Source organism: Haliotis rubra, unplaced genomic scaffold (assembly GCF_003918875.1).
Source record: "Haliotis rubra isolate DU_JTF1 unplaced genomic scaffold, ASM391887v1 Scf94, whole genome shotgun sequence".
Taxonomy (NCBI): Eukaryota; Metazoa; Mollusca; class Gastropoda; order Lepetellida; family Haliotidae; genus Haliotis; species Haliotis rubra.
This window is the reverse complement of record NW_025767679.1, coordinates 2200466-2223268: the sequence shown is the minus strand read 5'-3', so window position 1 is coordinate 2223268 and position 22803 is coordinate 2200466. Positions and strand designations below refer to the sequence as shown.

Here is a 22803-nt window from a genome sequence, read left to right as displayed (position 1 = left end):
CACTGTCTCACTGGCCTGAAATATTCTGACCACCACACACTACCTGTCTATCTGACTGACTGAAGCTATGGAGTCTTTCACAATTAACATCAAGGGGGGTTATAGAATGACTTCACTCATGCAGAAAAATGATTTCGAGTTTGCTGTGCAGATACGTTTCAGTTACTAATATGGAAAACACTGTTTTAATACTGAAACATCAATTCACTTCCTTTCTAAACTAAAATGCATCAGAATATATCAATATAACAATAACTTTCATACAGAAGGTAGTCACATTTCATACTTCTCAGCGATACTCAGTACCTCAAGTATGATTGATGTGGTTAGATGTTACTTTACATGTTCTCCTTTTCGGTTCATGGATTTCACAGACTGGAGCCAAAAAGCCATACCATCAAATCAGTAGGAATGTATTTCTGTTGCCTGACTTCTCCATGGCTACTACAAGAAAACACCCCTTCCATGTTTAATTGAACTGGACTTGATGCTTTTAATCCCTATTTCCAATGGCCAATTGCACCCTGTGTACAATTCAGTACTGCATCAGTCAAGCCTCACGGTTAAAGGGAAGTAACCCTGACTGAGCTAAATATATAGAGAGAGATCAGTGTCATCAATGAAGTTAAGAACATGCAACCACAATGGCCGATCAAAACCATGCATGAATGAATAAGAAAAGAAAGTAAAGGTACACAAACATAAAATGATAGGCATGCCATTCTAGAATAAATACTGAACTAGTTATTATGTAACAATGATGTGCAGCAATGCATAACACAGTTTCTCTTTACTGGATTGCCACATATGAACCTACAGGATACAGTTCAATCATTTCTGCCAACGAAACTATTCTTCCATGTATATATTTTGTGCAGTGTCAAAAAAAGAATGTTGTCCATATCAGCAAAAGACAACATCGGTTCAAATTCTTTCCAGCCAATTGTCCCATAATCTACTAAAATGTGTATGATGAACAACTGCTCCTAACTTAACAATGCTCTCAGTTCTTGTGCTGTATTATGACATCAACATGTTTGCTTTCATCTAGTCCTACTAATGGCACCTATCTACTGTGTTTCTATGTAAAACTAGAGACTGCGATCCAGGACCAGTGCATTGTGAGGATACCTACAATGTTAGTATATGGTTCGTGAATGACTTGTTGTTAGTACTGGATGATGTCTACAGGAGCTCAGTGCAGTTTCACACAAAGTGTCACACAGTGTTAAAACTACTCACAGTTAGTCACCACACCAGAAGCACTTAATGTTAACGTCAGGGATTGTAAAAGGGGACATGACTCCCACTAAGGTGCTGACAAACAGATTGGGATTGCTAACAGGCAATTACAAAATTAACCCTTTCACTAGTTGGCATTCTGTAGTGATAGTGTTAATTTTGAGGCTGGAGACTTAGGTGAGGATGAGGTGGGGCTAAGTCTCTTACCCAACAAGCTCATCCTCTTCTTCAACACAGCTTTCCCCTGGTTCAACTGACTTTGCCCTGGAGATTACTCGAGGTCTTGGAATGTTCACCTCTGGTTTCTTCTCCTCTGCAGGATCTGAGATCTCAGCTGCCGTTTTGACTTCATCTTCTGTTACAGGTTGGGTTCGAGACCGTTCTCGTTTTTTCCGGTCAATATATCTTTTGGCACCACTGGCAGATTTTGCTTTATCCTTTTCTGCTTTAGACCTCTCTTCCATTGCCTTAAACATGGACATTTTGGACGAAACGGTTCCTCTAGCTGGATCATCTTCATTCAGGTCCATCTCCAGTGTCAAACTACGTAAATTCTCCGAGGAGTTTCTTCCAAGCAGGCTGTCAGCATCAGACAAGATTCCTGAGTCTGTAGTGGAATCCCGGTTTCCGTGACCCATCTTTGACCTATCTCCCTCCATTGTCTCACCTTCTGGAATGGCACTAAGTTCTGCTGCTGTGACAGGTGTAGTTTTGTGCCTTTGGTTTCGAGTCCGACGCTTGTTTTTATCAGGTGATATGTGCTGAGGAAATTCACATTTCTTCCCAACAGGACTTATTTTTTTATTAACGTCTCGCATCTGATTGTATGCATTGATGGTAGTCTTTTTACGAATAAGCGAACGGAAGGCACTCACTGTCTCCAAACTGAAAGGAGACATGATTCGCATCCTGAACATCAAGCTACCAGGTCCTTAACACTGATGCCCTGTATATATCAGAGGTGGACGGAAATTTGGATGTTGCCTACACCATGAATGCAAAAGGGCAGCAGCTCAAATCAGTGTGATGGCAAGTAATATTTTAGGGGGTATCTGTACATGTTATCACTATCCTGACTAGGGCTTGTTTTAGGGGGTATCTGTACATGTTATCACTATCCTGACTAGGGCTTGTTTTAGGGGGTATCTGTACATGTTATCACTATCCTGACTAGGGCTTGTTTTAGGGGGTATCTGTACATGTTATCACTATCCTGACTAGGGCTTGTTTTAGGGGGTATCTGTACATGTTATCACTATCCTGACTAGGGCTTGTTTTAGGGGGTATCTGTACATGTTATCACTATCCTGACTAGGGCTTGTTTTAGGGGGTATCTGTACATGTTATCACTATCCTGACTAGGGCTTGTTTTAGGGGTATCTGTACATGTTATCACTATCCTGACTAGGGCTTGTTTTAGGGGGTATCCTATGTACATGTTATCACTATCCTGACTAGGGCTTGTTTCAGGGGTATCCGTACATGTTATCACTATCCTGACTAGGGCTATCATCCATGTTATCACTATCCTGACTAGGGCTTGTTTCAGGGGGTATCTGTACATGTTATCACTATCCTGACTAGGGCTTGTTTCAGGGGTATCTGTACATGTTATCACTATCCTGACTAGGGCTTGTTTTAGGGGTATCTGTACATGTTATCACTATCCTGACTAGGGCTTGTTTTAGGGGGTATCTGTACATGTTATCACTATCCTGACTAGGGCTTGTTTCAGGGGGTATCTGTACATGTTATCACTATCCTGACTAGGGCTTGTTTCAGGGGGTATCTGTACATGTTATCACTATCCTGACTAGGGCTTGTTTTAGGGGGTATCTGTACATGTTATCACTATCCTGACTAGGGCTTGTTTTAGGGGGTATCTGTACATGTTATCACTATCCTGACTAGGGCTTGTTTTAGGGGGTATCTGTACATGTTATCACTATCCTGACTAGGGCTTGTTTTAGGGGTATCTGTACATGTTATCACTATCCTGACTAGGGCTTGTTTTAGGGGGTTTTAGGGGGTATCTGTACATGTTATCTATATCCTGACTAGGGCTTGTTTTAGGGGTATCTGTCTGTACACTGTTATCTGTACATGTTATCACTATCCTGACTAGGGCTTGTTTTAGGGGGTATCTGTACATGTTATCACTATCCTGACTAGGGCTTGTTTTAGGGGGTATCTGTACATGTTATCACTATCCTGACTAGGGCTTGGGGGTATCTTGTTTTAGGGGGTATCTGTACATGTTATCACTATCCTGACTAGGGCTTGTTTTAGGGGGTATCTGTACATGTTATCACTATCCTGACTAGGGCTTGTTTTAGGGGGTATCTGTACATGTTATCACTATCCTGACTAGGGCTTGTTTTAGGGGGTATCTGTACATGTTATCACTATCCTGACTAGGGCTTGTTTTAGGGGGTATCTGTACATGTTATCACTATCCTGACTAGGGCTTGTTTCAGGTAATGTTACATGCCTGTATACATATTCCATCTCAAAGTTTTGGCAAGCATCTTTAGAGTTTTGCATTCTTTAGCGAAAATCCCAAATCTAACCAAATCTGACAATGTGACATCTCTGGCTGTTCTCACAAACTTCACCAGTACTGCATGTCTTATGTTTCAACAATAGAAATGGAGGGTGTTCAAACACCCAAAAGTTTGGTAACTTCAGTCCCATACGACAGGTCTCTACATCACACTGTTCTGCATGTTTTCAGATCACTTGTGTCTTTCAAAACTATATACGTATAGATTTCACTTAAGGAATAACTACAAATGAGTCTCTGACCTAATCAACTGCTGAATTGATCCCAGGTAGTCCATGTGGATTTATTTCACTGATTAACGGCTCATATTCTACTCTAAATTCTATCACTGGTTTAGTGTGCAACATCTATTGTCATTTTGACCATTTTCAGTAGTTGAGAAAGGAAAGGAAGTTTGAAACAACATCAATTTCAAAAGAAACAGGTAAAGAAAAGAATGACATTAAAAGCACTTTCCCATCACCAACATTAAGAAAGCAAAACAAAATAGTTGTCATAAAGAGCTGAATTCAGCTGCATCTCCAAGTAAAGCAAAAGTTCAAGTGTCAATTTTTTCAATCTTCATACCCATTTCACAGATAAAAACTGTTAAAAATACATATGGTGTTATTTAACCAAATCTGAATATGTCAAACTTAAACCCAGAAGAAAGGGAAAACTTCAGAACATTCACTAACTTGTCTGCAGCATGAATTTCCTCAATGGTGACTGGTTGTGTTCTTGTCCTCCAATCGTCACGGTTACGGCGCTGGAATTGTTGTCGTCTCTCACTGATTGGTTTGCTGCCAGCAAGGTCAATGACATCTGTCTGTTCTGCTAGCACATTAAGTTTCTCCATCAGCTGTTCTCCAGACACTAGTCGATGACTGGAACCAGAGTCAAAGCTGGACTCTGATCGAGATTTCTCCATCCTTGAAATAAAAACACAATAAGTGCATATTATTGTATTTACAAAACAATTTCATTTAACATACTTGCTAATAATCAACTGCTGCCCATGAAAATGTTATAGACAAAATATTACATTACAATAATTTCACAATCACAGCATTATCATAAACTTTTTGGTAAATCGATCAGGACGTCTGACTGTTCATGAGCATTATACAAAAGACAAGTCACAGGATCAAGTGTCTTTTATCTACGTTACTTTTGGAAATGTACATGAAGGACATTACTACAGACAATGCTTGTTTGATATTCTTACCATGATATTTGCGCAGACTTAGGTGTTGTGAAGCCTGACCTTGACCTTGCTGAGCCGAACTTCTCCTCTTCTAGTTTATTCTCCATTTGGGAAATCCTCTCAAAGACCGACAACTTTACTCCTCCATCCCCGTCGCTGTCATCTGAACCCTCAGCCTTCTTCTCCCTCCTGCAACACACACAATGTCTTTTCTGTTACTGTCCGCAGATAACTTATATTCTATACTCTGATGTGACATAGCAAACAAAGTAATTTACAATCACAGAAACAAATACAAATTCCAATCTGTGTTGGGAAAACTGATTTTGTTTATGTACTGCCTAAGGTAGTTGCCTTACTCTTACTCTAATACCCAAACATTAATCCACTAAAATAATTACACTACACAGACATAAATGATTTCACTTAATACACATATCAGTCTACACAACAGACCTATGTCTATCATTCAAATTTCTTCATGAAAGTATTAGAAATGTTTTCATTTGCCAACTGTCCTACATTATCTTAAACATGCACTCTACCACCAAATCATCTTTGTAAACAGAATTATCTCCCCTTACAGCATAGGTCGTTAGTTGAGCCTCATGGATAAATACTTCACAAGCTGAGGTGGTAGACAAATTCTGGAGATAAGGCCAATATTGCCTTATCTTGTAAGTGATTCAAATCTCCTCTTGGCCAACACATATCAGTGTGAAGCTTAACAGCTCGATGGAAACTAAACTTGAAAACCAGGGTAGTTGCATTATCGTTTGTTACTTCCAAAAATTGCCTCCAAACTCCAACAAAAATTGCATGAACAATTATTTGAAAACAATATCCCCATTTTTCATTCTTTCATGTTTGTCTGCTTTAAAGGGAATTGGATTTTTCATTTATTTCATATCCATGAATAACTTAAAACATTTCCAAAATGAAAATTATTTTATTTTTAGAACCTGAAATTTGAAAGTGAATACTTTGAATATCCAAAACAGAAAGAAAGGAATCAGGTCAACAGGACAACATTATCATTAAACAAAGTGTTATTTAAAAGGTATGATCCTTCATTGTAAACATCCACGTGTTCAAGGCCAACTTTTGGCCCAGTCAGTGCAACACAGAAAGTATGTGGGTTTCCACATATATAACACAAGTGTCCTCTAGCAGTCTTTAACTTCTTTACAAAACTCCATGACTGAAATGGGCTTCGTCGTAATAAAGCTGAACAACAAACAAAGATTACTGAAGAGTATTTGAATGCACTGTTAGTATCACAAAACATTTTGCCTTTGCTGGGTGTCTATCTGCACACTGTATATACACATGCATGCAATTGTGCATTTACAGAGCTTTCAACATACCTCCGACAAAGGCCATGTTTGTCAGAATAATATTCTGTCAAACAAGGTCTGTCAATTCTTCACGCATTTCTGTGAAGAATACATATGAACACTGAGGCTTTTTGTTCTGAGTTGTTTGGTTTAACCATTTGAGTTGGGAGTCCTAGAAGAAATTTTTTTAATACGTTTATTGAATACTGTGGTAGGTCAATATGGATTGCAGAGCTCTCCACGCTATTTAAAATGAATGGTCATACAGTTGATAATCAAAATGGAACTTGGACACTTGGAGTCTAAATGTCTCTCTCCCAGTAAGTCTGGATCTTCACTTTAAATGCAAGGAACATGAATAGGTAACCTGTGCTAATTAATGTTCCGGTATAGAAAGGAAAGTTGCCTTATTTATGAACTTAATTGAGTCCTTTAGTCACACTGGAATACATTTACTCCTGTAAATCCATCACTGTTCATGTAAAGAAGATTCAAATTATCACTTACAGTATGTGTCCTGCCTACCGTTAACATCTTACTCTTAACTAATACAGTCATGGACACCTACAGCACTGTTTTGAGTATACCAAGCCGACCAATGATAGAGATTATCAAAACAAATTGTCACCCACCTAAGTACCCTTAGCTAAACCCTTGACACAGACAGATCACCCACCCAAATACCCTCTAGACGTAGACAGGTACCCTCTAGACACAGACAGGTACCCTCTAGACACAGACAGGTATCCTCTAGACACAGACAGATCACCCACCCAAATACCCTCTAGACGTAGACAGGCACAGGTATCCTCTAGACACAGACAGGTATCCTCTAGACACTGATAGGTACCCTCTAGACAGACAGGTCACCCACCCAAATACCCTCTAGACATAGATGGGTCACCCACCCAAAAGCCTTTCAGACACAGATGGGTTACACACCCAAATACCCTCTAGACACAGACAGGTCACCCACCCAAGTTCTATGTTGACACAGACTGTGCTCAGGTACAGGTATTGTGTAGACTCACACAGGTCACCAACCCGTACTATCCCGACATACCCACCACCTCTCCAAGTAATATTTAGACAGACTATGAGAAGGAAGTGAGTTGTACATAATACTATCTTACCATTTACTCGAAACAGTACTATAAGGCATAAAACTGACAATATCAGGAAAATATTTCAAGGCTTTTGGCTATACAATATCAAAATATTCATAATGTCACTTTAGGACCTAATGAGTTAAAAATACCTACCTTGTGACACAAGGTTCAATTGCTAACAAGCCATTTGTGCACAATTCAACAGTGATTTCACTCCCTATAGTCTAGTGTATTTATTGTCTCCCCAAGACTCTACATGATGTAGGTGGAATCCCATCCCTCACCTTGCACACAGATAAACTCTGCCCTACTAGCACTGCTGTAAGGTGAAGGTATGGAAGTGATTAGACAATAACTCAACCATGGCTAATAAACCCTCCACTCTCACTGGGAGAGCCTGAGCAAAACATAAGCTATATCTCTTCCAGGCAGCACATGTCATCATCATGAAAGGATACAGACATATATCCACCAACCCAGTTATCAAGCATCTCAGAGTAAGATTAAGAAAAAAAATTAGGTTTAAAAAAATCTCTTAAGGCATGTAATCATTGAAGAGGACATATGAACACAAGAAACTTGAAAAAAAAATTGAATACATGTTAATGATAGTGTTGATAGAGGACTGGGAGAACACTAATACACACGTACACTCACACACCTGCATCCCCATACAGTATTAGACATGTACATCTCCCTCCTCCCCTTGCTGGTGCCCTCTCTGGAGCATGCTCCCAGCTCCCTCCCAACCTCCAGTGATCCCTCCCTACCTTGGTTCTACAGTCTGTGTTGATATACAGGGGCAGCATGCACCACAGGACACGTACTTGGTGTGCTGCACTTGATGGTGCTGGCATCGTATTTCCACATTCTTGTACAGTATTTATAGTCAAGCAAGTTGTGACTACCATGTACTGCAGATTGAACATGTGGTGTGTCATGGATTCCAGTAACCACAGACCATATCCATTCCACAAGGCCAGGTATCTGGGAGTCTTAAGTGTCAGATGTGATTACTTCATATCACACACAATAACACACTGTAACAAGACTTCCTACCCAGTGTGCTGATGTCCAAATAAGACAAGTGTAACTAGGGGTTTCAGACCAGCAGACAACAACCTACTAAATGCAGTTTACACAAAGCTGTTTGTTGTTGTTGTTGAAACCAAAAGTAATAAGTAGGTTTGTTTGCTGTTTTTGTCTTCTCAGTATTTCCAGCAGTTCTATTTTCTGAAAAAACATAACTCCCACACTGCCAGTCTCTCAGGGACATATTAGTATTAGTTCACTAGTCCTTATAATGATAATTTATGTCAAAGCCCTAATTACAATGATAATTTATATCAAAAGGGCATTTCTTGAAATATTTGAGCCTTTGGGAGTTTGGCAAGGACTTGAGGACTGTTGCAAGTTTTTATCATCCTTTCATCAGAAAGAATTAACAGATTTCTTTCTCTTATGAAAACCATTTTGTTGAAAATATTTCTACACTTTCCTTATGCAACAGTGAGAGTATCTCATAAAGGTAAATGTTAACTTTGATGAAACAGTGACATAATATCATTCTATTTATGCAACTAAAATACTGCTATAAAGCATAATTCCTCACCTTTGAACTTCCTGTATATCCTCAATAACTGACATGCATGTACGTTTATGCTCATCTTCATCTGACAAGTCATTCTCCTTTTCTCGCTGTCTCCGTAACCTCTCTGCAAGTTCAGGGTCTACAATTGGTCGAGCTGGCTGTTTCGGTAGGGATGGAGTGCGCTTCAAAATACCTTTCCTGCGTTCCAATGAATCTGTCCTCTTGATGGAGGTATCCTTAAGAGATTCCGCTCTGCGTAGACTGGATGAAGAATACCTATCAGAGGACGCGTCCTGCCCAGTGTCAATCCTCAAAGAATCCACACTTTTGCTGGTAATGGGGTCGAGTTCATTAGATGATTTCTTGGCACTTTCCCTAATTTCTGTTAACTCCTCGGTTCCACCAATGATGTCTCTATTTGTCTTACCACTATCTGTATCACCATGATATGATTTAGAAGGTGAGATGGAACTTTGATCATGTTTATCTTTTCTCTTTCTATCTGTAACCCATTTCTCATCCAGAGGCATGACATAGTCTGCTTCCTCACGGTCCAACTTGCCTGCACGTCTGTGAGTGGTGTGCGTAATGGAAACATCTCCAGTATCTCCCACATTGTCAGAACTTCCCCTTATCTTGCTTTCAGTTGTAAAATCACTGGTGGTTTGTCTGCTGACATTGTGCTCTTTAGAGTTATCTCCCTTTGTGACAGAGGTGCCTGATATGGTAGCTGATGTGCGTGATGTGATGGAGGATTCAACACTTTTAATCAGCTGTTCTGCCTCTGAGATTGATTCCTGACTTGACCTTTTGCGTTGTAAAACGAGTGGAACAGGTGCCAGTATTTCTGAGTCTGATGACAGGGCTGCAGGACTATCCAACTCTTCTGTGACCCTGTTTAATAGTGCTAGAGAGGAATCAAGAGTTTTTAAACTGGTTTTTGTCTCCGATATGTTTGATGAATTACATGAATCATTATCCTGTTCTTTTGTTTCATTGTCAGACAGTGAATCAGTCTGCTTTCGCCTTGCTTTCAAGACAGCAGCTACTTCACCATCAGCAATGACCTCCTCCACCTCAGCTGCCTTCCATGTATCGGCCTTCTCGTACTTTGATGGTGTTTTCGCAGCATTTCTCACTCGGTCTTCCTCTTCTTGCTTTTCAACAATATTGCTACGTTTCCCCAGAACATCGGCCAGTTCTGGGGTTGGTTTATCAGTGTCACCACTAAACCTTCTACGCATGAAATCTGATTTGAAACTACCTGTCCTTTGAACTTTACTGTCCGTGGTCTCGGTTGAGCCATGTATGCGTAGACTCTGCGTACGTTCAGGTGTACGTCTTGAACTCTCGGTATTAGACTCATCACTGGGGCTGCTGCTTATCACGACAGGGTCCTGCCTACGTATAGGTAACACACGTCTCCTTGATATATTTGTTTCTGTGTCAGACTTTTCAGAACTGGATGCATCAGAATTGGAAAACCTCTGTATCAGAGAAGATATATCCTTCTTGTGAGACAATGGACGTATAAGATGTGAGGTGGAATCATCAGACGTAGTCTCCTTCAATCTTTTCTTTCCTTCTTCTCTTCCAGTGTGGCTGATTGTGATAGAACTTGGACCCTATTTAGAAAACATCCAATTTCATAAACATGTTAAATCAATGTCAATACTATTTGTAATTAAAAAAATATATTTCAAAACATTTACTTTAAGCATTTATTTCAAACCTGAATTCAGTTTATCCTATTTCAAAGCATCTTCATTATGTTTGAATAAGTCTGTGCTTCCAATGAAAATACATGCTCAAACACGACATGCTAACAAGGTAGATAACACGAAATCTCAACTTCACTACATCACTCAAAACTATTACCAGTACTAATTACAAAATATGTGGTGCAAGGACAGGGAGAAAAAAGGCATAACAAAACATAAACAATACATTCATAAAGATTCAATGAAGTTCTACACTTTCTATAACAGAAAATGTATCTAACATTGCACCACTTACTTTGGGATGTCACATAAAATATAAATCGTTCAAATCTAAACTTACATAGAAATTGAGCCACAAGGCTCTGTAGCTCACCTGACTCATGAAGTAATAATTTGATAACATTTCTTTTCAACAATTTTTTTTGTTACAAATATCTATAGTGAATTAAGAAAATATATGCAAGAATAAACTTGCATGACAAAATCGTTCAAACAAGATAAGAATATATATGGGAACATGCTCGAAAAGCAAAGCTCCTTCCACTGCAAAGGTCAGTGTCAGTATTACAAAGAATGACCGAGTGATGCACATTTCAAGTAGTCCATCAAAATAAAGAAACCACTTTTGAAGTGTTTCGAAAGGCTGGCCAAAGCAATGGCGGTTCTGACCAGCCAAGACGCAGCTGACACACTTACTAAATTGGTACTGGCCTGTCTGTTAATAGTTTGGGTTTGATTAAACTAATTTTGCTATTTTCTGAAACATGAAAAGATGTATGATTGTGGAACTCTGCCTGGACTATCCTAGTGAAAGCCGATTCCTGTGTTTCACAAATCACTTGTTTTCAAAGACATGTTTATTCCAAAAGCAACCACATGCAAAAAAACTACATACTGCAATTTTGATCCCAGGTAGATAGAGATTATTTAATGAAATATGCTTGCAAGCTGGTTTATGGTAATATGGTTTTACAATTTTTTATTTACTTTTTGGGGTTGCCAATAATGGAATTTTCGCTTTGGTGTAACCCACTATAATGCAATATTGGGGAATCAAGGTCAACACGAATACTACTGCATACATACCAGACCCCACTACAAACTACCTGTAAGCCAAATTTAAATACGTTGAAAAAACATGGCCATTAACAGTTTCCAAAACATAGCCGCCATGTTTAAAATTGGATCTGATATCCATGAGAATTATTAGTAACTCTATACCAGGGATCAATCACACAAAGCTTCGGCATCGTAGGCCTCCAAGTTATAGAGATGTTGAAAATGTAACTGCACAAGTAAAATGGGGTAGATAAAAGCCAAAACGTAACTGAATAAAACAGATTTGCCCCAAACATCATGTTTTCCCGAAATAACACATAGTTGTTTACTATCAAATTTCATGACACATGCAGAATGACCAAGTTTTAGCACAGGCACCATGGTGGCCATGTTTAAAATTAGATACAAATTCTGTTAGAGAGTTTTAAACAAGATTCCATTTTTAATACACCTTCTGTTTCAGAAAGATGTATAAAATGGCAAAGTTAAGAACTGGATGGGGTTCGGACAAAGCACCACAGCTATAGCTCAACATGACTTTCAGTCAGGTGAGATAAACATATATGTTTACTTCATAATTTTTTAATGACAAAAACAATTTTTTTTTAAATAAATGAAGGAGAAATATAATACAAATTTGAAGAAGAAAGGTATACCGTAGAGACATGCGGTTTGTTAGACTGCGATACCCGCTCCACCAGCGCCCGGGCACGTGACTTGATGTTAGCTGTGGGTGCAGCAGAGGAGAGGGGGGGATTGTGGGTAGTGTTGAGGTCAGTGCGACCTGAACGTAGTTGTAGATGTGTTGACTGTATATAAGAAACCTGGATATAGACGTTGTTAGTATGATGAACATGTTAGTGGAAAGATTCAGAGTGCTATAAACTTCTAATACAAAGAGATTTCAAGACACTGACACTAACTATCTTGTCAATCTTTAGAATCTAGCCAAACTGACTGTAAAATATTTGATAATTTCACCTACAAACCAGTACACCCTCCAAATGTGTCAGATATACTGCAGTCTTAATTTCTACATACTGACTGTGAACCCCAAACAATCTGCCATATTTCATGGACAAGAGACCTTGCAAAGAAATCTGCTCAATAAATGTCTGATCAAACCTTTCAAATGACTCACTGAAAACCTCTCCTGCAATTCCCAAACCCACTGACCCTTTTTTTCAACCTCAGTCACTGCATACACACTTTGCACAAATACATGACTGTAGGCCAACATGTTCGCTCCTTTCGTCAACAGTTTTACAACAAGCATAAATTGTGAGAGATTACTACGACACAGAAGTAGTTAACAGACTTGCACTGTGGTGTTAACTGGTTTTCCTGCAATCCATATATAGGATACAAAAACTGTGCTCAAGTAACGTAGGTACAGTTCACCTAGAACATTCAAATAGCATTCTTGCTCAAATTGCTTGAAATAAAAATGGAAACCATTCAATCTGCACAAAATGTCTTTCACATATTCTCTCTCTTTTTATAGTTATTTGAATGTAAAATATTTATCACAATACTTTTAAAGAGACATTTTAGTTTATCAAACTATCCTTAAGCCAAAGAAATTCAATGGAGGGTAGGCCTTTATGATCAATAAAACAAGTCAGGTATATATATGAATACATCGTTAAAAGTTTGGCAAACTTGTCCAGTCCTCCACTGACATTAACCCTGATGACAGCTAACAACAATACAAGACTCAACATGAGACGTACAGTGAGTGACTGAGGAAATGAACAGTCAGGACTTGTCGTTTGTCTATCGCTAGGCACACACACAAGCAGGCAGACCATATTCTACATCTGTACACCCTGAATACCTGACTTACTATGTACACCCAGCCTGCTGAACAAACCTTGCTAATGGCCTAGACATTCAATATTTGTACATAGAGTACCTGCTATCTACATGCCATGAACATGCCAACCATCTTGTATATTAGCTTCCTTATCAAGCCAGAAGATTACATACTCGTCACACACATGATATATGCATTAAACTGATGAGTAAAAACTAGGGTTGACATTTCATAAATATTTAGACATGTTGATAATCATGGACATCTTAATGCCAAGGTTTCCTAAAAAGGTACTATGGATTCATTACTATGAATAACAAAAGAAGACATGTATTATGTTACTAAAATGCAGGTAACTATAGGTCTACGAAAATAACTTCATTTAAGATGTATGCACATGAAGTAACCACTTATATTCCAGCAGCAAATAAAATCCTACTACTCTGACAATTTAATGGTAGTGATAGTAATGAAATTAAACATGCTCCTTTTACAAAAGATTTGAAATAGGATTAGTGTTCATAAGTGAAGGGTTTATATTTCAGAATGTGCACATGAATCATAGTTTGCATGTAACAAATGAGAAATCAGCACAACATTCTCTGCAATGTATAAAATTTCATTAATAATATCTAGTCTGACCGGGGAAGCCGAGACATGGCTCATTCATGATAAAACTACCCGAACATATCCAAATCTTATGGTCTGACACAATACATGGGAGAAGGAAAGAGAGAGTAGACTAGCACACAAAAGTGAAGAGTTGACCACTTACCTTGTCCTTGTCCGACGAGGAGTCTACGGTGCCAAGTTTGGAAGAATCTGGAAAACAAAAAACCAACACATAAATATCATTCACCACAAAGGCATTTATTAATTTGACAAACTGAACCATCACTACACAAAATCTCCTCAGTGTAGGGTCCTTTTTCTTCAAAGGTGTGTATCAACTCCTAAATCTAAGCAGGATCAACCACAACTTTGAAATCATGCCTATTAGGGAAGCACATTATTTTTCACAAAGACGTCAGAGATCAAGGAACATTTACAGTTTTCATGAATGCTCACTAAAACTTGCACCTTATTTCATTCAATCCAAAAGTTTGTAAAACTAACCAAGGTGGTCTGTAGACCCACAACAGCAATCACTCAACAAAGTGACTAATCACAACATTTAGTCCTGACTGATGGTACTTGTTACCATTACTAGAAACATGTTGTGATTTCAGCAAAATAGCCGGGGGGGGGGGGAAAACTGTTTCTTGTCCCTAACAATATCACTGGATGGAGATGAGGCATCAGTATGACTGCATCCACAGCTGCTAGCCCATGTTGTATATAAACAAGCTGAATATCTGTTCAACTCACCACCAACACATATGCCAGCAATAATAAATACAAGACAAAAGATTAAAAACACTATCTCATTGGGGTAATTGGAGAAGTGTGTTAAAACATCGTCTTTTTTCTGTATATTATTGATCACATGACATTCTTGTCTGTTTGATGATATCAGAACAAAAGTGTTATATTAAAAGTATTTCTTTAGCAATGTCAAATTTAAAACTTTTCACCACAGCCAAGTGGCACAAAATCAAAGTGACTTCACAAAGGCGATACTTCCATTTTGTCAAAATCAATTGTCAACCACCTCTAACCTCTCGTATGATCTCTGCATGAGGTACAAAACATCAATATGTGTGTTGGAGATCAGCTGCTTCTCAGCTTCCACTGTAAGATTTTATTGTGTGTTATATATGACTTGTATATTTTACCTATCCATGACAACACATGTTGCCAGCAGTGCCAGTCCCTCAGTACAGATGCAAGACACACTACCTCCACATTAATTCCTGATTACCGTATTAGCCAGAATAACAAACCCATGTGGTAGAAAATTTATGAAAGGGCATGCTTACAAAAACCATACAAAAGTCCACTGTGATTTCAGAGATTGAGCAGTAGTGAATATAGTTCACATGTTGATGAAAGTAAGAGGCAATTACATATATGTACAATAAAATATAGACTTCGGCCAGTATGAGGTGGCAGTGTCATTGACATGAGGTGTTAGTGTCCTATGAAGTCTTGGCATCCAAGACCTGAGGTCAGTGTCCTAGATATGAAGTGCTGGTGCCTGGATATGAAGTATTGGTGACCTGGGCCCCATTAAAGGCCCCGTAAGCCTAAGATATCGTAACTTTTCTTGTAGAATTCGTACCTCCTATGAAACAGTATAGGAGGTACGAATGCTACAAGAATAGTTACGAGATCTTAGGCTTACGAGAGCTTTGTGAAACGGGGCCCTGGACAAGGTGTGTCAGTGTCCTAGATATGAAGTGTTGGTGTCCTGGACAAGGTGTGTCAGTGTCCTAGATATGAAGTGTTGGTGTCCTGGACAAGATGTGTCAGTGTCCTAGATATGAAGTGTTGGTGTCCTGGACAAGATGTGTCAGTGTCCTAGATATGAAGTGTTGGTGTCCTGGACAAGGTGTGTCAGTGTCCTAGATATGAAGTGTTGGTGTCCTGGACAAGGTGTGTCAGTGTCCTAGATATGAAGTGTTGGTGTCCTGGACAAGGTGTGTCAGTGTCCTAGATATGAAGTGTTGGTGTCCTGGACAAGGTGTGTCAGTGTCCTAGATATGAAGTGTTGGTGTCCTGGACAAGGTGTGTCAGTGTCCTAGATATGAAGTGTTGGTGTCCTGGACAAGGTGTGTCAGTGTCCTAGATATGAAGTGTTGGTGTCCTGGACAAGATGTGTCAGTGTCCTAGATATGAAGTGTTGGTGTCCTGGACAAGGTGTGTCAGTGTCCTAGATATGAAGTGTTGGTGTCCTGGACAAGGTGTGTCAGTGTCCTAGATATGAAGTGTTGGGACACAAGATGAAGTGTTGGTGTCCTGGACAAGGTGTGTCAGTGTCCTAGATGTGAAGCGTTGGTGTCCTGGACAAGATGTGTCAGTGTCCTAGACGTAAGCGGCCCAACATGAGGCCAGTGTCAGTCTCCTGCATGCGATATGAAAGTGGAGATATTAATGCTGTCCTACATTTTAACATCTGACAACCGACTGAGTCATAAACTGCCTCATTAATCTTTTATTGTCTCACACATCCAGGATTTGTCTCTTGATGAGAGAGCTCCAGTGCAATAAACATCAGCTTGCTTCTGAAGTGAGTCACTGTTACACACTGCAGTGACAATCTCAAGATTTCTCTTTCATGTGGGACTGTACACAGAATAAACCCAGAATAAATATGCAATGAAGCTGATTAGCATTAATTGCAGACATCAAGTGCAGTTCCACATATTTTGATTGCTGCTTTACATGAATCAGCAAAATCACTGTAAAACTACACATGAACATGTTCCAAGTAAAACTCCTTGTTACTTATGATGTCTTGCAGTAAGAGTATTTGCCTTGTAAGCTGACAATAACAATCATGGGGCTTATATATAATACAGTAAGTAGCAGTTGAAGTCACGTACATTTCACACCCATATGTCAGGCAATCAAGTCAGCATCACATGGGTGGTTCCGTTTGCTGGTTAATTATTGATCAATTCCCTAAGCAAACTTGGAGTAATGTGTTTTAATATTGACAACTACTGAGCCCCACTGGGTGTATTGAGTCCTGCCTGGAGGGCTGAGGGGTTGTATATATCAACATGTGGACACCCACAATGCCAGTACAGGATATGTTATACATTTCACTATTGTCCATCTCAACTTGTGTACAGCTGACCCTGTCACTGACCTTGGCCATTGTCAACCTGATATGAACACACAAAATGGAGGGAAATTGGGCCAACCTGTGTCAACATGGTCATTGGGAACAAAGGGCTGTTACAGAAAGCTTTTGGAAATCAAAACTGTGTTATTTCTTGGAATTATGGAAAATCAGGTCCAAGTGAGGAATGCCAATGAGTCATGAACGGGACAGGAACCATATCAAGAAGGCCTTTCAGAATGTAACACCCTCTCAGGAGATGTCGTCCACTGTATTAAAACCTGAATATCACACTGTGAAATAATGTCATCTAACATGTTCATTGAGTATGCATATAAATCCTATTCAGCAACAGCATCTTGATCTCCTACAATCACACAAAGAAATGATCACATTGGTCATCCTGTAATGCACTACAATGATTTTTATCAAGTTAAGTTTATAAATTTATAAAAAGAACTTAACATATTGTGAAATAGTATATACATTTGTTGATATGCATATATTTCCTAAGATTACTGACTTTTAAGGTGCATAAATGTACCAGATATGACATATGTAAGTTGAAGTCATTCACGCACCAGGCTTGCCCGGTGTAGAAATCTTGGCTTACTATCACCACCTAGAAATTCAAAGTTCATAGCAAACATATTTTTGTTTTCTTCACAAAACATGATGAAGGAATCCCAGGACATGGACTTACATGAGGCAGCTCGCCGCCTTCTGTCCTGGATGAGACTGTAGTTGATAATACAGAACACACTGTGTACAGGTCTGTCTCCTACAGATAAACCCTGATCTGAGAGTGTCACACTGGCTGTAAATCAGTCTGTTTCCCTCCTTCAGCTGACGATTGGGTCATAGCTGTGACAAGCACTATAGGCTCAGGGCTCAGATAATCCAACACTAATGAAGAAGATCTGGTGGGAAACGAGGCAAATGTTCCCCGCACATCTGGAATTTTGTGCTTACGCTCAAGAAACATAGATTCAGGCAATGGTCATAGCAAGGTTTTCTATCAATCTCTATCTCATTTGCCTATATTTCTCATACTTTTGATTTGTTTTACCCTTTGAATTGTTCATAAGCTGAACATAATCTCAACTTTATGCTGTTTACTAAAGAGAAGACAAGCATAGCCCATGAAAAGAGTATTGATATAGAATATGTATCCTGAATCACATTTGGAAACCAAATTAACTTTATATATAGCTAAGTTGCAGACTGTTGGATGAGTAATCCTTACAGGTAATGTCAAGCCTTACACCAATACCTCTTAATGTCATAAACACATAGTGTCAAACACTCATTATATCACTCCGGACTAGAATATATCCTCTGTCATACACACAAACACATAGTGTCAAACACTCATTATATCACTCCAGACTAGAATATATCCTCTGTCATACACAGATAAACACATAGTGTCAAACACTCATTATATCACTCCAGACTAGAAATATATCCTCTGTCATACACACATAAACACATAGTGTCAAACGCTTGTTATATCACTCCAGACTAGCATATATCCTCTGTCATACACATGTAAACACATAGTGTCAAACACTCCATACATCACTCCAGACTAGCATATATCCTCTGTCATACACACATAAACACATAGTGTCAAATGCTCATTATATCACTCCAGACTAGCATATATCCTCTGTCATACACATGTAAACACATAGTGTCAAACACTCCATACATCACTCCAGACTAGCATATATCCTGTCATACACATGTAAACACATAGTGTCAAACACTCATTATATCACTCCAGACTAGCATATATCCTCTGTCATACACATGTAAACACATAGTGTCAAACACTCCATACATCACTCCAGACTAGCATATATCCTCTGTCATACACACATAAACACATAGTGTCAAACACTCATTATATCACTCCAGACTAGAATATATCCTCTGTCATACACAGATAAACACATAGTGTCAAACGCTTGTCATATCACTCCAGACTAGAATATATCCTCTGTCATACACACATAAACACATAGTGTCAAACGCTTGTTATATCACTCCAGACTAAAATATATCCTCTGTCAAACACACATAAACACATAGTGTCAAACGCTTGTTATATCACTCCAGACTAAAATATATCCTCTGTCAAACACACATAAACACATAGTGTCATACAAATTTTATGTAGTGTAAATATAATTATGCTGGTAGTCAAACTCAAACAAATGAAAAATGTTGAATCAAGTAGTTGACAGTCCTGTGATACATTTAAATAAAATTGATTTCAGTAAGTGTCAACAATGCCCTTTATCTTGGTAAACTTGCAAGTTTAGTTCAAAACCTTGTAAAAATGCAAACGCATAAATGACAGTTGAGCTTGTCTGAAGCACAATGCATATCAAGTAGCAGAGGCCAAAGAAGGCATCTGACATATGGGAGAAGCATACCAGTATTATTGTTTCTTCTGTATGTTTCAAGATCAACAAAATATACTACAAGTAAATCTCAATTTGAAACATGATGTAATATTTGTGCTTTCTCTGAAAATGTTCTGTGAAAGCCATTTAAGGACCAATGAAAACTTAAACAATAGGTAAGCAACTGTTTACATTGGTGTGGATGTTTACAACTTACAACTTGTATCAAATACAGAAGTGAAAGGAGCTAAAACAAGGATTTAAGCATGTATTGCCGTACATTTTTAGTTTCCAGTAAGCTATGAAGTGGCTTTGTGTTCTTGAAGTGGCTTTGTGCTCTTTGACAACCTATTTATGGTTTTGATCACACCTCATTTCTTAAAGCTTTTACCAGGTTTACATATTCTAGATAAGTTGACCCAACATACCAAAACACACATTTCACTGCTCTGTGTTTTATGGAGGTAATTACAAATTATAAAGATGATAACAATTTACAATAACTTATATTTGTGATTTTACACTGATTGGGTCTGCAGCATTGGCATTTAATTTATATGACGAAAGGGAGATGGTTGGTTGGTGTTATGCTATAAAGGCTTGTTAAACCAACTGTAACAAGCATTGTCACTAAGGTGAAATAATCCCCCGCCACAAATTATCAAATCAAACTTAAAAAGTAATGAAAGTGAAGGTCCTAATTTAAGATGAAGTTAAATGTCAACAAAAACCTGACCAGTCAACCTCTCTTGATATCTTGATCTGTAGTTGTTCAAACAAACAAATATTTTCAAGACTCACTTTGATCTTGACATGAATGTCTTAGTGTACGAAATATGCAAAAATTGCACCTTCCCCAGATGAAGCTTGGTGTCAAATATGAAGAAAGTCCAGTTTATGGTCCTTAAGATATCTCGCGGACAAGCTTAACATGCAGCTTAACATGCTGAAATCTTCAAAGTGTCACCATGACCTTGAAAATTATGTGAAGGTCACCAAAATCAACTGGGCCCTGTGCCTTTCCTAGATAAAGCTTGGTGTTGAATATGAAGAAAATCCAGGGAACGGTTCTTGAGATATCTCGCTGACAAGGGTAAAATGTTAAAGTCCCCTTGTGACCTTGAAATGAAGGTCAAGGTCACCAAACCTTACTGGGACCTTGGTTTTACTGTGGCGAACCTATGTACCAAATATGAAAAGAATCCAGTCAACGGTTCTTAAGATATTCCATTTCGTACGGACAGACGGAGCCTAATACTATATCACCCGCTTCGCGCTAAACGCGTGGCGGGGGATAACAAAGCAGTCCAATCTATACACACCAGCTGACTATAGAAACTTAATATTCATTTCAAAGTGCAGGTGAAGTGTTCTAAAAAAATATATTTCCACAAAAAAAGCATCGTGGGATCAGCAAACAAGCGAATAACCACTTATTTTAATGCCTCTCCCTTAACTTACAACTTGCATACAATGTAACATTGAATGAAGAAGATAAAAAGAACAAAAAACAACAATTTTACAGAGTGAAGTTGATGGTGTTAATGTTTAATACTTGAATTAAAAGAACAGACAGAATTGTCCTATAGCAAGGAAAATATTTATGATATTCCTGAAGTTGTATTAACAACATTCTAGGAATCCTTGAGGTATAGCTATGATACTCTGTAAAGATTTCAAAATTTCAAGATTTACTTTTCCTAATGAAGCTCAGTGACTACGTAGAACAATATGGTTGTATCCCAGAAAAGTACATTGTGTGTCTGTTTTGTTGGATGCTGGGCTAATGAAACGAAATGTATCTTCAGGATAATAACTGCAATTACATACTGAACTGTCATGAACTGAATAAATCTTGCAAATTAGTCAGCAATTAGATCACAAATCCCAAGCCCTAGGTGGGAGTGAATTTGGCAGAATCTCAATCTGTAGTTCAAATCAAATTGTCAATATATATTTCATTCTTACTGTCTTTCTTTAATTGTCTTGAATAAAGTGAGTGAACAAGCATTGACATAATCTACAAGAAGGGAATTCCCAATACTGACTGTATCAAAGTAAAGTAGTTCTGTATACATATGTCAAACATTTATAAAGTACCCTCAGATAGGGACTGCTTTCTTTCCATGATGTGCTCACTATTTTCATGAATACAAGTTGTTAAGTGCAAGGTGACAATGAGAAAGTGAAGCATATATGCCACTCAGCCGGCAATTAAAGTTTACTACGTTGCAGCCTGCACCACTCTCAATACAGCTGCTACATCAAAGCCAGGCAGGCATCCACCATATCAGTGATACATAGTGCTGCAGCTTGTCATCCACAGTGATGGATGAATCCTCAAATGGTGCTTTCTTGTACATCACACACCATGACAGACACAGCACATTGCCAGTATAGCTCTCATACCTATTCCAATAGAAACAGGGAGCTGCACAGTGAATGATGTCACTCGTTACTATAGCACTAAGTGACATGTGAACAAGTGCACATGTCTATTGCAATATTGATCACACATTTCACAAATACATGAACACGTTTTGTCAAACATGGCAATCACATCATAGCTCTGTATACCCAACAAATGGCTCCATATATGTGACAGGTGTCCAAAAATAAACCATGTACCAAATGACATTACAGTTCCCTTTACTTAAGATTTAATTGCCTCCTGCTAAAGAATATACTAAAGTGTTAAAACATTATTGACATATCTGCAAGCTTATTTTTTATCCTGCTATGATATACTCATATAGTTAAAGCTATCCCATCACCTTCCAGTCAGCATATTGACAAATACAAATATTAACATCCTAAGTCTCCAGTTGCAATCCCTCCACAAATGGGCCATCATTATTTCTATAGGTTTCATTCCCTCCTTGATGTTTACAAGAATGACTGATTCCCTGTGTGAGGGTGGTACTGATTGATTGCTTCAAGCAAGGTGGTGTGTGTCACCTGGCACAGCTATGGGTCACTGCATATAGCACACTTCCTCCAATATTCACACGCTTCATTTTTGCAACACACATGGGAAC

General features: G+C 38.6%; 1 protein-coding gene across 1 annotated transcript in view; it reads right to left on the bottom strand.

Moving 5' to 3' along the window:
• LOC124264741 (supervillin-like) overlaps nt 1-22803 on the bottom strand; it is a 172563-nt gene that overhangs the window by 39474 nt on the left and 110286 nt on the right. The window contains 6 exon segments of the mRNA XM_046699511.1: nt 1450-2127; nt 4483-4716; nt 5013-5180; nt 9050-10653; nt 12465-12632; nt 14400-14446. Coding sequence (XP_046555467.1) covers nt 1450-2127; nt 4483-4716; nt 5013-5180; nt 9050-10653; nt 12465-12632; nt 14400-14446 — 2899 coding nt within the window.